This window comes from Bison bison, unplaced genomic scaffold (genome assembly GCF_000754665.1).
Source record: "Bison bison bison isolate TAMUID 2011002044 unplaced genomic scaffold, Bison_UMD1.0 scf7180017864471, whole genome shotgun sequence".
NCBI classification, from domain to species: domain Eukaryota; kingdom Metazoa; phylum Chordata; class Mammalia; order Artiodactyla; family Bovidae; genus Bison; species Bison bison.
Genome location: NW_011495032.1, coordinates 23,613,361 through 23,628,609, shown reverse-complemented (window position 1 = coordinate 23,628,609; position 15,249 = coordinate 23,613,361). Strand labels below are relative to the sequence as shown.

The 15,249-nt window shown below is 41.4% G+C and overlaps 1 protein-coding gene across 2 annotated transcripts in view; it reads right to left on the bottom strand.

The window, feature by feature from the left end:
- Nucleotides 1–2,668: 2,668 nt before the first annotated feature.
- Nucleotides 2,669–15,249, bottom strand: part of LOC105003640 (aldehyde oxidase 2) — a 77,707-nt gene continuing 65,126 nt past the window's right edge. For both annotated transcript variants that reach the window (XM_010860941.1, XM_010860940.1), the window contains 2 exons: nucleotides 4,643–4,718; nucleotides 2,669–3,603 (listed from right to left, as the gene is read on the bottom strand). In XM_010860941.1, coding sequence (XP_010859243.1) covers nucleotides 4,665–4,718 — 54 coding nt within the window. In that variant the 3' untranslated portion in view covers nucleotides 2,669–3,603; nucleotides 4,643–4,664. The remainder of the gene's footprint in view (nucleotides 3,604–4,642; nucleotides 4,719–15,249) is intronic.

The following is a 15,249-nucleotide window of genomic DNA, read 5'->3' as shown; positions in this document are numbered from 1 at the left end:
CGGGGAAGAAGACTGTGTGATGATGGGGGCAGAGAGTGATGCAGCTGCAAGCCAAGGAATGCCAGGAGCCTCCAGAAGAGGCAAGGAGGGGCTCATCTCTAGAACCCAAGGCTTTGTCAACAGCTTGATTTCAAAATTCTAGCTTCCAGAAATGTGAGGAAATACATATTTAAGACATTCAGTTTATGGTTATTTGTTGCAACAGCTCTAGGAAAGAACACCTTTTTTTCTTTTTTGGCCTTGTCATGCGATTTACGGGATCTTATTTCCCTGACCAGGGATTGAACCCTGGCTACAGCAGTGAAAGCACCAAGTCCTAACCACTGGACTGCCAGGGAATTCCACCCCTGCCCCCTGCCCTTTTTTTCTTTTTTTTTTTTTAAGAAAGTAGTGCAATTGGAAAGGGTACCCTCTAGCTCACAGAGTTGAATGCTGGGCTGAAGAAGCCAGCCTTCAGATATGTAGGAATAGGGGCCCATCTGAGGATCTCAGTAAGTGGAGCTTGTGTGCTCTACGTGGCCCAGGGCTGTGAGATCCTTTACCCTTCTGTACCTCACTCCAGAGTCTGATTCTCATCGGAGAGACTCTTGACCCAGCTTATCCTGTGCCTTTCCCAGCAGCCCTCATGGTGGAGGACAGGTGACTTTCCAAAGGAAAAGACCCCCAGCAGATAAAAACGACAGATGACTACTCTGCCGATGTTTGGATAGTCCTTTTTGGAAGAAGAAACTCTCCTGTTGCATGCTACTCATTTAGCAAGGGAGGGTGGATGGTTACAGATATTGAGAAAGATTGGCCTGGCAGCTCTGTGCCAAATGGTTTGGAGCAAAATTAGCAGTGATGTCGGCCAGTGTGGAGTTAAGAGAGGGTGGAGGCATCTGTCCTGCTACGGTGACTCTGCCAGGGAAACAGCGCTCTCGTTTTGCAATCCGTGGTTTCTTAATATTGACTCATTCAACCTGAGTAGGGAGACAGAAGATACCTTTATTTTCTGTCTCCAACTATTGCTGCCTTTTTTTTTTTTTTTTTACTTTTTGGTATCTTGAAAATCAGAAGGCATAATTTTTGCTACTTGTCTACCCAGTTATGTGAGACTGATTAAGTGTTTTTCACAGTTTCCGGGGTTGAGCTGGGGGCAGACTATTTTTTCATTTACATGAGAGAAAACCCACCCAGAGAACCCAGGCTCTGAAGGCAAATATACAAATGCCTTCTGTGTACCCAGGACCCCGGGGGAAGAACTAGGAGGGTTCATAGAGTCCAGATGAGTGTCAAGGATTACAGTTTCTCACTGTTATGGGCACCAGGGTTCTTACATGGAAAAGGGGGTGGAATTGTCTAGACAGAGAAAGGGAACAGCATCTTGCTCAGTGGGTCCAGCAGGTATAATGGGCATGAGTGACTGGGCATTGTGGGACCAGCTATTTCTGAAGGAGACAAAAAAGTAAAAAGTAGCTAACAAAAATGGTTAACACTTAACACCCTGCACTTGTGTAAAAACTGGATGAGATGGTGATATTAGAATAAGTCTTTGCCCTGCACACCTTTGCATATATTTTTTTAACTGTGTGAATGTATTACTTATCCAAAAATTCTAGTTAAGTTTTAAGTTTTATCCTTTACCAAGCCTTATAGAGCTCAAGGAACTGGTTTTTAGGATGTGGTTTCAAATATGTCTTTTTAAAAAAGTACTTATATCCATGCCATCCAGATTTTAGTGCATAAACTTACATGAATAATTTTTATTCAGATCCCTCTGTTCTTGGTGCTTTATAGTTCTCAACCATGACAAATGAAAAATCCTTAGCCCTAATAGGCCAAAATTTTTTAAAAATTATGTTTATCATCATTTAAAATGACACAAATGATAAAAACACATGCATTTTTCACATTCATATTAGATTACACAGTTAAGGATTTTATTTTCAAGAGCCAAAACATTTTTTCTTTATTACTTTCAACTTATTTCACCCTGGCTACTCCCACTAAGTTCCCAGCTCTCCTGCTCCAGTGGGCAAGAGTCTTGTATCATTTATGCCCTGCCCATGACCCTTCTGCTCCTGTCTCCTTTTTCTCTGTGCTCCTGTCCCACTTCCTCCCTTGGGCTCCTGTGCCCCAGTGGGGCCTCCCACCACTGGACAGGCCTGTGGACAGCCACATCCCAGTCCCTTCAATAAGACGTGCTCATGGTCTTCAACGACCCTCAGAATAGACTACATGCCCAATCTTTGCCTTCTTTCCCCAGATACCCAGCACTCTCAGTTCAGCCTCCCCTCCTTCATTCACTCCAGGAGTCACTGCAGATGACTGTGAGCCTGATGGTATGACTTCTGGTTGACAGAGCATCATTTTACCCTCTGACTTTTTGGTCAAATGAGGCCTAATTCATATGCTGGTTTCTCCTTCTCTGAAGGCCCCTAAAATGCAGGTCAGTGGAATCTGATGGATTCTGCATGTTTTAACTACAGCATAAAGGTGATTACAATTCAGGATTCTTTTCCTCTACGTTGTTTTCATTGTAGTTCAGTCACCCAGTCGTGTCCGAATCCTTGCAACCCCATGGAGTATAGCACACCAGGCCTCCCTGTCCCTCCCATCTCTGGAAGTTTGCCCAAGTTCATGTCCATTGCATCGGTGATGCCATTCAGTCATCTCATTCTCTGTCACCCTCCTCTCCTTCTGCCCTCAATCTTTCCCAGCATCAAGGACTTTTCCAAGGAGTCGTCTGCATCAGATGAGCAAAATACTGGAGCTTCAGCTTCAGCATCAGTCCTTCCAATGAGTATTCATGGTTGATTTCTTTTAAGATTAATTGGTTTGATCTCCTTGCTGTCCAAGGGACTTTCAAGAGTCTTCTCCAGCACCACAGTTCAAAGGCATCAATTTTTTGGCATTCTACCTTCTTTATGGTCCAGCTCCATGGCACCTACTTCTATATATGGAAAACTGAGCAATTAAGCATTTCTGAAACTGATAACAGAGTGGATACTTTTTCATAACCAAGTTAAAAAAAAAAAGGGTTTTGTGATAATATATTAAAAATGTTTTTACATTGTTTTTCCCCTCCAAATTCCAAAAGAATGTTAACCAGTTGCATAGCTGACCTACATGAGGAAAATATTCCTTTGCTGTCCAATGCTCATAGCTACTCCACAGTAAAAACAAAATGATACAAAACCTTTAGGACTTTTATGGTGTCCTTACAACTGAATCAAACACATCTCTGGGAAAACTAATCACATGTTCATCTGCTGAGAAGTATCTTTCATTGTAGAATTGTAACCTGGATTACTAGTTTAGTTAGATTGGATGGGTACACAAAGGGAAATTTTGCTTTCACAGCAATATTTACATGATATCTTCAGAAAAAAATCAACGTTATGCTCCTTGCTGTGACAAGTGCAGTGTTTGATTGGTGGCCTTTAGGCTAGAAAGTCTAAGTCAACAATTTGGAAGTAATGATTCATCTTTTTAATATAATAAAATCTGAATAATATTTCTAAATTTTGTGTCTTCCACCCCCACACAACAGTACAAGAATATCAGTTTGGAGTCCAGTTAGCATTAACAAACCATCTTTTCACTTGTGAAAAACTGAAACTCCTGGGAAAAAAGAAAAGATAATAATTATAAAGGGGTACAAATCTCAACTTTGAAAAGAACAATAAGTAGTTGACAAAATGAACTGTAAGCTTCACAGATTTGAATAAGTACATTTAGGGAGTTATTTATTCTCTCTTGCCCTCCATATCTTCATTTATAAAATAAGAATCAGAGAGGTCATATAAAATGAGATCAGAGGTTTTTAAAAAAAGATTACTTATTTTTGGCTGTGCTGGATCTCCATGGCTGCTCTGGCTTTCTCTATTTGCGAAAAGTTGGGGTTGCTCTCTAATTGTGCTTGGGCTTCTCACTTCAGTGGCTTCTCTTGTTGTGGAATATGGGCCCCAAGGCAGGAGGGCTTCAGTAGTCGTGGCTCCCCGGCTGTAGAGCACAGGCTCAGTAGCTGTGACACACGGGCTTAGTTGGTCCAAGGCGGTTCCCTGACCAAGGATTAAACTCATGTCCCCTGCATTGGCAGGTGGATTCTTTTCCACTGAGCCATTAAGGATATCTAGTTTTGATACTTTTTTAGCAGAGATTTAAAATGTTACGGGGAACACACACACATATATGATTTTAGTGTGGAATAAATTTAGTAAGGTCAATGTTCAGCACATAAAGCAAATACATATGCTACTCTGAAGAGTGCAAAAATTTGAAATTGCAGGTAAAGGAAGATAGTTAAAGACTCAGGGACTTCCCTGATGGGTCAGTGGCTAAGACTCCATGCTCCCAATGAAGGAGGCCCAGGATCGATCCCTGGTCAGGGAACTAGATCTTGAATGCCACAACTAAAAGATTCTGCTTGTTGCAGCTAAGACCCAGTGCAGCCAAATAAATAAATATTGAAAATATTGGATAAGATTAAAAAAGAAACAACTATACTCCAATAAATATTAATTTTAAAAAAGGGGTTTAAAAAGGAAACTTGATTTACACACTTGTGCAATCCTAAGATATCACAGAACACAACTTGAAAACCACTGGACTAGCTGATCTTGTCATTTTGAGTAATTCTCTTTCAGCTTATTGATCTTACCTTTAAGGCAATGACAGCAGTGTTATGCTACGGTGATAGACCAGGGTTTAAATGTCTTAGGATCATCTCTTGGGATCTAAGAAAGAAAGTAAATTAAATACTAAACATCATAATACCTTTGTAATATTTCACCAGGAAAATGATATCAAATCTGTAGGTTTTGAAAGATGTTTCTGATGGGAAGCAGCAGGATTTTCCTGGGGAATGGGATTGTACCATTCCTTTCAAATGACAACTCTGAAAAGATAGGCGGTCAGTGCTGTCATCTCTGCTGATCATTACATTGCTAATTAAGAGGGTACACTCTGGTGGCTCAGACGGGAAAGAATCTGCCTGCAAGCAGAAGACCTCAGTTTGATCCCTGGATTGAGAAGATCTCCTGGAGAAGGGAATGGCTATCCACTCCAGTATTCTTGCCTGGAGAATTCTATGGACAGAAGAGCCTGGCTGGATACAGTCCATGTGGTCACAAAGAGTTGCACGTGACTGAGCGACTGACACTTTGACTTTTTTGGATTTTTTACCTATCTTCTCTGCCTCTCAGATGTGAATCCCCAAAAGAATTATAAATCCAACGAAAAACTTTGTGGGAGGAGGATGGGAAGGGCACAGTGGTTAGGCTGACAGTTGCTTGTAGTTTACAGACCCAGACTCCTTTGCAGGGATCTGAGAAGAGCCCTGTCTACATGCCTAGCCAAGTGATTTGGCTCCAGTTAAACTCCAGCCCATTTCTCTATTCTGGGCTAGAAGCCCCAAGAATTTAACCTATTTGTCCTTCTTCCTTCTGGTCCGCAGCTCCCATCTGCAGAATTCTCTCTGCTGGGTTTGCCCCAAAGCAGAATAAACAGAATGTACATTCCCGCCTCCTCTGCGTTCATGTTTTTGTTTAAAGAGTTGACTTTTAGTTACAAAAGTGTTAAAAACATAAAAAACTTTCTGTAAATAATGAAAAGTGATGAAGATTTCAGAAAGCTTGTCTCCTGATATTTATTTCACAAAAAAAAAAACACAACACAAAAAGAGGACAGAAAACCACAAACAAAAACACAGCCCAACTCCTAGCGTGTCAGGATATCTTTAGCAGCCCCATTCTTACTGTTTACTCTCAAACTGTATTGAAATGTAAACAGAGGGCTAGTTTGCCCTCCTGAGAGGGACTTCCCTGATTCTCTAACCTAACTGCTGCACTAGGATTTACTTGGCTGTCTTATTTAGGGTCAGCCTGTTCCACCTGGACTGGGCTGGATGCAGGACAAAGCTCCTCAGTCTCGTCTGAGGTAGATTCAGGTCAACTCTTCTGTTAAATTTTAGTCTCTCCAAAAACCTGTTTCCTATTCTTGTCACCAGACCTGGGTTCCTGGGGTACTCTTCTACTTTGGGACTCAGATCAGTACTCATTCTCTTGCTACCCCAGTCTTCTTGGGTCTCACCCACTCCCTAGCTTCTTGAGCAAGGACCCAATTTCCCTTTTTCCCTCAAGGATCTCAGCTCTGGGATGTAAACAGATCTTCGCTGGCCTTTCATGATCTTCTCTTTCACTTCTCCCTTGTTTAGGGCCATCATTCCCTTTCTCCCTCTTCCTCTTTCTCCCTGTTGGTTCTTGATAGCTATGACTAAGGCAATATATTGACTTTGGTGGTCAAGACTGATTCCACTTATAGCTAAACCTTCTGAAGTATATCTGTGCCCAGGCTCACTGATTTCAGTGCCTAGTGTCATCAATCCAGGATTGTTCATCACCCTCATTGTGCAGGAAAGGATGAACTCAGGAGGCCTCCATTTTCCAAACGCTGCACATTCCGAAGAAAGGGTTAGCCTTTGACCAACTCCTGGGAGTAACACCCTAGCCCTTGGACTATCCTGCCTTGTAAGAGTGCCTTTGTTTACCTGAGGTCTTAATAATATCACTTGACTTCTGGAAGGGCTGGACACTGAGTGACTAAGGTCAGCTTTGCACACAACCTGTGCCTATGTGACTGATCCCTAATAAACTCCTGGACACCAAGGCTCAGCCGAGCTTCCCTGGCTGGCAATACTTCATGTATCTTCTTCTTCCACATTGTTGCTGGGGAAAGCAGGTGGCTCTCTGTGTGACTCCACTGGAAGAAGACACCTGAAAGCCTCACCTGGTCTCTCCTGGACTTTGCCCCATGTGCCTTTGCCTTTGAAGATGTTAATCTATACCCTTTCACTGTAATAAGCCATTACCACGAATAACAGCTTTCTGAGTTCTGTGAGTCCATCACTGAGTCATCAGAACTGAAGGTAGCCCTGGGGACTTCTGACCCAGTCATCATCATCATCAGTGTGTATTGACCATTTACCACGTGTGACAGCTGCTAAATGCTTTTCATGTGTTTTATTCAAACCTTTTAACAACGCTGTAAGGAAACTAGAGTTATTCTCTCCACGAATGTTTCCTGCCATTTTATAAAGAAATTAAATTATAAGTGGTTAAATGCATCATCAAAAGTAGGCTGGATGGCTGATTCATGTTGATGTATGGCAGAAATCAACACAATGTTGTAGAGCAATTACCCTTCAATTAAAAACAAATTAAAAAAAAAATTAGGGCTGGGATCACAACCCCAGTGCCTTTGACTCCAGGGCCATATCTTAATCACAAAGCTAAGAAATTGTGTCATAACTCCTTTCCCTGACTGGAAAGGATGGCTGCCTTTTTCCTTTTTCCCATTCTGCATCCTTTATTCCCTCTCTTAATCTGAGGGATGCCTCCAGTTTTGCCAGACTAAAGGAGCAACTTTCCAGAGACCAGGTAGAAGAATTTTTAGATGCAAAAATACATATTCACTAACAGTATCAGATCATCCCCTTCAGCAGTAAGAAAGGTCACTGTATGAAGTGTTACCACGTGTTGCCTCCTGGAACAAGCATGTTCAATGTCTTCCAAGACACCATGAGAGGCAGGGAGGAGGAGGAGGTGGTGAAGAATGGGCGAGTTCATGCCTGTCTGAGTGTGTGAAGGTGTGTGTGTGTGTATGTGTGTGTGTGTGTATGTGTGTGTCCTGCCTATCTGCCTGTGTGTGCCTCTCATGGGAGCAGGATCACAGGCTCAGTGTTCTGCGGAAGCTGTTGCAGTAGCCCAAGTCGTGCGATCTGTATCTGTGCTCTGTATCACAGAATCCATGTGACTGAGGCATGACTGTGCTGCTTTAAGGTCCTGCTGATCGTCTGTGGCTCAGCTTCCGGCAGAACAGGCTAGATACTGCATGTTTCCACACGTTGCTGGAGTAGGTTCCAAAACCATAAGGAAAGGGCATACAGGCTTGTAGGACTGGCAGTACATCTCCCCCTGCTCAGAGGAACGCAAGCCTGTGTGTGGGTAGGATATGGGATTGAGGACTAGTATTTGGGGGCAAACCAGCTGAGAACAGTGCAAGTAAAGTAGGCTTGTCACAGCACAGGAAATGCTCACACGCCTTTCCTCTTTCATCGTCAGGAAGGGCTTCCTTTGCTGAGCTAAACAGGTGGCACTTTTAATGTTGCCAACTCTCACAGAGTGTGTGCACCTAGAAATGCAAAAGAAGCAGGGAGGGAAAATGAGACATGGGTCCTAATGAGGTAGAGGGAGAAGAGTAGGTGAAAGGAGGCTGTTTTAGGGTTTTTTTTTTTCTAGTTTTTTTTCAAATCAAAGTATAAATTGATTTACAATATTTTATTAGTTTCACGTGTCCAACATAGTGATTCAACATTTTTATAGATTATACTCCATTTAAAGTTATTACAAAATAGTAACTATATTTCCCTGTGCTGTACAATATATTCTTGTTGCTTATTTATTTTATATTGGGTTGTTATTATGGGAAAACCCAAGTGAACTTTTTGGCCAACCCAATACATAGTAGCTTGTATCTTTAAAAAAAATTTTTTTGACTGTACCAGACAGCATGTGGGGTCTTTATTCCCTGACCAGGGATTGAACCCACACCTCCTGCATTTAGGATTGTGGAGTCTTAACCACTGGACCCCCAGGGAAGTCCAGTAGTTTTTTTGTATCTTTTAATTTTAATACTCCTCCCTCCTGCTCTCTCTGAACTGGTTATGTTTTAGGTTTTCAAAGTGGACAAGGTAAAGGTCTTCAGAAAAAAGACATTTGCCAACTTTATAGAATTACAGGGCAGGACAAATTCTAGAAAGCATAATTTTTCTAATTTTTAAGATTGTGGCTTCCTTCATGTCTCTGAATCATAAAGTTGTTTTTTTAATGAAATAATTGTTTCTAAGGAAAGTCCTAATTTGAAAGTGTTGATTAGGCATTTTCTGTATACCTTTAAAGGAAATGTCCTCTTTTTTTCCTTGTCCTATTTTAAATGACTTTACAAAATACATTTCCCAAGAATTACAATTTTCTCTCTCCCATCACTAAAAAGGAAATTTTGAATAGGAATGATATTTCTGATGGTGTCTGTTTGAGCCAGGCTGCTCTGTTGAGCTCAGAGCAGAAACTAACACCAGCAACACTGTTCTGACCAGGAGGGAACCCCCTGAGAAAGGACCCATGGATAAGAGCAACAATTAACTACTGTAATCAAGGTAACCACACTCGTCATATACATTTTTTTTTGTCATACTGGTCAAAAAAATTTTTCATATGATTATTCAATTTGTAGAACTTTTTACAACAAAAATGCTCCAGGGACTTCCCTGGTGGTCCAGTGGTTAAGACTCCATGCTACCAATGCAGAGGGCATGGGTTTGATTCCTGGTCCAGGAACCAAGGTCCCTTTTGGCCGCTGGGTGCAGATGAAAGATTTTTAAAAAAAGCTCCAGGCTTCTTACCAATGCCTGCTTCTCACTGATGCTTAAAGCCAGTTATCCATGAAAGTGGCTGCTAAGTGTTAAGGGCTGTTTTTTTTTTTTTTTTTCCTGCCCTCAGCAGGTCAGCTTGATTTAATGTGGAAAGTCTTTTTAAGCCTCTGGGAGAGGCATATTTTGAAAAAAGGTCATTAGCAGTTATGGATATTTGGTGGAGACCAGAACTGTAATATTTACGTAGTGACTTGTATTCACACAGTATTTTTACATGCATTATTTTACTTAATTCCAAAGGAAAAATACAGAATGTTTAACCATTATTTCTGTTGAAGAAGTAGCTATACACTGGTTTTTATTTACCTTGTGGTTATAAGAAAGTTATTAAAAGAAGAGATCTGGGACTTTCCAATGCTCATGTTCTAGTATACAGACCTTCCGACTGTCTCACCTTCTTACTTGTAGAACAAATTGTCTTTTGACAAAAGTATTCACAGACCAAATACAAAGAGTATCAGTGTCTGTTTCTAAAAAAAATTGTTTCATAGTACAGTGTTGTATGCCAGTGTGAATCCTTACATATGTCAACTAAAAAGCTACATTGTAGTTGGAGCAAATGTATTGGGTTGTCCAAAAATTTCGTTTGGTGACATCTCACAGAAAAACCCGAACAAACTTTTTGAAAAGCCTGAAGAAACTTTTGGGCCATCTCAATAAATTCTAATGCAGGTTCAAATTTGCTCTACTGTGCCAAAAAAACTGGTCAAGAGCCAAGCTATAAGAATTTTAGGAGGCCTGCTGTGTGAATGAACAACAGTTTCTAAAGATCTGAAGCAGTAGATCTGCATTGTGATAGAGGCTAGTTGCTAGGAAACTGCTGACCGGATAAGAACTATTCAGGTTTCACCCAAAGATGTGAAGATAGAGTGGCTTGACCACATATTTCTATTTCTTTTATCTCTCTGCCATGGAAAACAACAGCTGCAGCCTTTCAGTTGTAAGTTTTTTCTACCAGGGAGGCAAGATCAGAACTGCCCCAGGGCATTTGCACTGGCTATTCTCTGCCTGGAATACACCCTTACCAGCTTCATGCTTGTTCCTCCACTTCATTTAGGCCTCAGATCAAACATGAATACTCCAGAGAAAGCTTCTTTAATAATCTAAAATAATCTATCACATGCTAGCCGCCTACTCTTCTGTTTTGTGTGACAATATTTATCACCACCTGAAATTATATTGTGTATTTCTTTACTTGTTGACTGTCTGGTTTTACCAATAGAATGTAGGATCCATGTGGCAGAGACTGACTATCTCAGTGTTTTTTTTAGTTCCGAGCAGTGCTTGGCACATGGAAAGGGCTGAGTAAGTATGCTAGATGAATGAATGGATTGTAGGATGAATGATCAAAGCTGGGCTTCATCTCTTACCCCTTTGACTGTAAGAAAAGGTTAAGGTTAAGTTACAAAAGTTTGTCCCATTGACACTCAGGGATAACCCAGAGTTGGGCAAGCACTTATACTTTACAGCAATTATCTTCCCTCTCTGCTATGCTGTAAACAGCTAGAGAGAGGTGCCTGTGAGTCTAGTTCACCACTATACTCCTGAACCTCAAACTGTGGAAGAAGGGAAATATCATTTAATTTCTTGAATTTAAATAAGACATGAAAGGTAAGGAGGGGGATTAGCTGAGTGAGGAAAAGCAAGAAGATGATTCCAAGCAGCAGGAAGAGCTGGTGGAGGCCTCTGTCCTTGACATGTGGAACAGACAGATGAAAGCAAGTGTAGCTGAGGTGGAGAGACAAGACGAGGTAGGGTACCTCGTGCGGCTGGAGAAGTGGGGGAGTGCTGGCCAGGCTGAACTCTGCAGGTTTATAGGCTTGGCAGGGCAACATAAACAGCTTTATCTTTATCCTAAGAGTGATGGGAAATTTCTCACCTTGTGTACATGCTAGAAGGACACGATCATGTTTGTCATACCACACATCTCTGGTGGCAGTGGGTGTAGGGAGACCAGTTACAAGGCTGCTTTGACCCAGGCTAGAGAGATGGAAGTTGGACTTAGAGTCTCTAGAAAGTAAGCTTCTTGAAGGTAGAGATCACTCTCTGTTTGATTCACTGCTGTATTCTCAGCACCTAGATTAATGCCAGGCATGTATTAGATCCTCAATAAATGTTTAATGCATGAATGACATAGTGGTTAGACATGAAGTCAATAGAAATGGAGGAAAATAAACTGACCTCATGTATACTTGAATCAATGGGAAGACAGCCCTTTTCAAATTCTTGACAAGACTTGGGTGATCCAACAGTTTCTCTGTTCTAGCCTACAGACCAGTTATGAGGTCTGTAACTGGTCTGCAACCTAGAAACCTGCAGAGTCCAGGGTGCAAAGCACTGACTCATTAGAAAAGACCCTGATGCTGGGAAAGATTGAGGGCAAGAGGAGAAGGGAGCAACACAGGATGAGATGGTTGGATGGCATCTGATGGCAGCTGACTCAATGGACATGAGTTTGAGCAAACTCAGGGAAAAAGTGAAGGACAGAGAGGCCTGGCATGCTGCAGTTCATGGGGTCACAAAAAGCTGGACATTATTTAGTGACTGAACAACAACAACAGGAACATGACTGGTGGAAGAGATTGTTGGGGGCTCAAACTGACAGGGTGTGATGAGGGACTAGCTACTGAGTATGAGAAAGAGAAATGTTGAGCCAAGTCCAAGGTTTCCGGTTTGTGTTACTATATGGATGGAGGAATACTGACATTTCCTGGGACAGGAAGTGGCAGTAGAATCTATATTCGTGTGTTTCTGGTTCCCTTTGTTAAACTGAGAACCAGGACTTCCTCCTCGCTGTCTCTTTCAGGAGGCTCCACTCAAGTCTGGCTCTAATTGTTCTCTCTCTGCTGACCTACAGTTGAGGAGGTTTGTAGGCTAGAAGAGAGAAACCATTGGGTCACCCAAGTCTTGTCAAGAATTTGAAGAAGGCTGTATTCTCATTGATTCAGATATACGTGAGGTCAGTGGAATTGCTAGGAATATTGAGGGTTGGATAAGAATGAAAGATAAATGGTCTTTCTCAACATGTTCTAAGTAACCTTAATAACAGGAGGGTTGGTATTAAGAAGTTAAAACTTCTGCCCTGTTCCTGCCTCTAAAACTTGTTCCAGTGGCTATAAATAAAGATGATAAGTTTGGAGGATAAACAATTTTTGCCAGGTATTTTCTCTTTGGGTTTAAGCAACTATATTTTTTGAGTGACGTTGCATGGGAAAATGATCTTCTCAATCCAGATTTCTTGTGAATGCAGGCTCAACCGAGTCACTCCCCATTATACTATTCAAATATTTTAAAATATTTCTATTAGGGATATCCCGATTTTGTAAAATGAGTATATAAATAGGATATATATATATATACAAACCTATATGAATATGTATAACATTCACTTTGCTATACAGCAGAAACTGACAGAACATTGTAAGCAAACTAAACTACAATAAAACTTTAAATAAATAAAAAACCCTATATGATTTAAAATGTGGTTAAAAGTGTGCATATGTGTGTATTTATAAATATATATACACATAACCCAAATGGTTATGTTATAGTTATTATGGTTATTTTTGGTTAGCAGGATTAGGGCTGATTTTAACTTTAATCTTATTCTTTTCAGCATTTTCTAGTTTTTCCATAATGGACATATGTGACTTTTATGAAGATAAAAATACTTGTTATGCAAATGAGGTTTGTAATATGAAATATAGATTATAATATGGGGTGATATTTAGAATGAGTATTTTCCTGTGGTCATGTATGGATGTGAGAGTTGGACTATGAAGAAGGCTGAGCGCCAAAGAATTGATGCTTTTGAACTGTGGTGTTGGAGAAGACTCTTGTGAGTCCCTTGGACTGCAAGGAGATCCAACCAGTCCATTCTGAAGAAGATCAGCCCTGGGAGTACTTTGGCCACTTCATGCAAAGAGTTGACTCATTGGAAAAGACTCTGATGCTGGGAGTGGGGGGCAAGAGGAGAAGGGGACAACAGAGGATGAGATGGCTGGATGGCATCACTGACTCGATGGACGTGAGTCTGAGTGAACTCCGGGAGTTGGTGAGGGACAGGGACGCCTGGTGTGCTGCGATTCATGGGGTCGCAAAGAGTTGGACACGACTGAGCGACTGATCTGATCTCTGATTTTAATACTCATTCTAAAATACTTATATTTTAGAAAATGAGAGGTCACTCTCACATTGACTGTGATCATTTAGTTGATGGGTGTACAAATCAGTACATGCTTTATATCCATGAAGACATTTATTAATCTTACCATGAAACCATCAGATTTGGGAGAAAATGTGGCCTCCTTACATGGGCCAGGTAGCTGACAGGCTGAGTTTCAAATGGTGAATGAAATTAAAGTGATTCACATTTTATCATTGCATGTGACGGAGTGACTGCCAGACAACTGGACTATTAAAAGCAGCCTTTAGTCTTGGAAATGAAGAAATTCATTTTCTAAAAGCTGGGACATTTGAAGGCTGAACATGTTCAACCAGGCAAGAAAGGAAGATTAGTATCTTCTGTTGTGTTTTTTTGGTTACCCGAATCTGCCCCATTTCAGAAAAGGATATTTATTACTGCAAAAGGTGATGGAGGACTTCTGTTTAAGGGTCAGAAATGCTTGTGCTTTTGGGAGTGGAGGTCACATGATTCTGCAGTTTCGTGTCATTGGTGCTGTTGCGAATGGGCAGACATGGCTCTCCAGGCCTGAACAGCCCAGAGGAGTCCCTGCGATGAAGGAGGGTGGGGTCTCTGGCGTTGACCATCTGAGCAGGGACTGGCCTGAGGCAGATGATTGGAATTCTTTCTGTGGACAGTGCAATTGGCTGAGGGTCAGCCTGAGGGGCAGAACCATCTCTGGGAGATGGAGGGAAATCCAGGATGGTCAGTATTATTGGAGTCCATGAAATGCTGAGTCAGATTTGGAGATGGGGAGAGGACTGGATCACGCAGGGGAAGGGAATGAGTAGTTATGAAACATTCCTTTAAGTAATATTCCTAAATCCTGAGTCACTTTGTTCTTTCACTCTATGGCTGGCTGTTTTAAGGAGGTCAGTTAAGTATTTGGGTTTCCTTTAATATAGTTATGAAAACACACATTTCTTTTAAGAAGTAGAGAATCAGTTCTTTTCTCTCTAGGAGGCAGTTATTACTTCTTTGGAGCCAGATGGTCTGGGCTTGAGTCTTGACCTTGGGTAAATTACTATACCTCAGTTTCCTCAATAGTAACATGAAGAAAATCATAGTAGTTACCTGATAGAGTTGTAGGAATGAGTAGTGAGATAATCTGTAAAATATCTAGTCAGTGTGAACTACCATTACTGTTGATGTAAGGAAGCTATGAGGAAATCAGTGCAGGGTGGAACCAATGACCCACCCACTACCGAGTGTCTGCCCCAGCCAGCAGGCTGGCGTTGCTGTGTGCACATGTGTATAGCAGATGGCTCCCAAATCCTCACCCCTGGGCTGGGAGGCACTGCTATGAAATGAAATGAAGTGGAGAAGCATCAGCGGGACATGAGACCACATGTTTCCTGAATAAAAGACAGACTGGGTGTACTCTGTGTTTGTACAGAGGACGTGGAAAGTGACATTATCAAATACTTCTCCTTGACCTGGGTTATTTTTTGTGTATTTGTTTTTGTTGAAGAATTGGATAGATTAGGTAGGATAGAGGGAGGGAATATTTAGAATGGTTTGGTGAAAATGGTCTGTTGTTTCATATTTAGCTATTTGTTTCTGAAGCACCATAAATTATCCTACTTAAAGATTG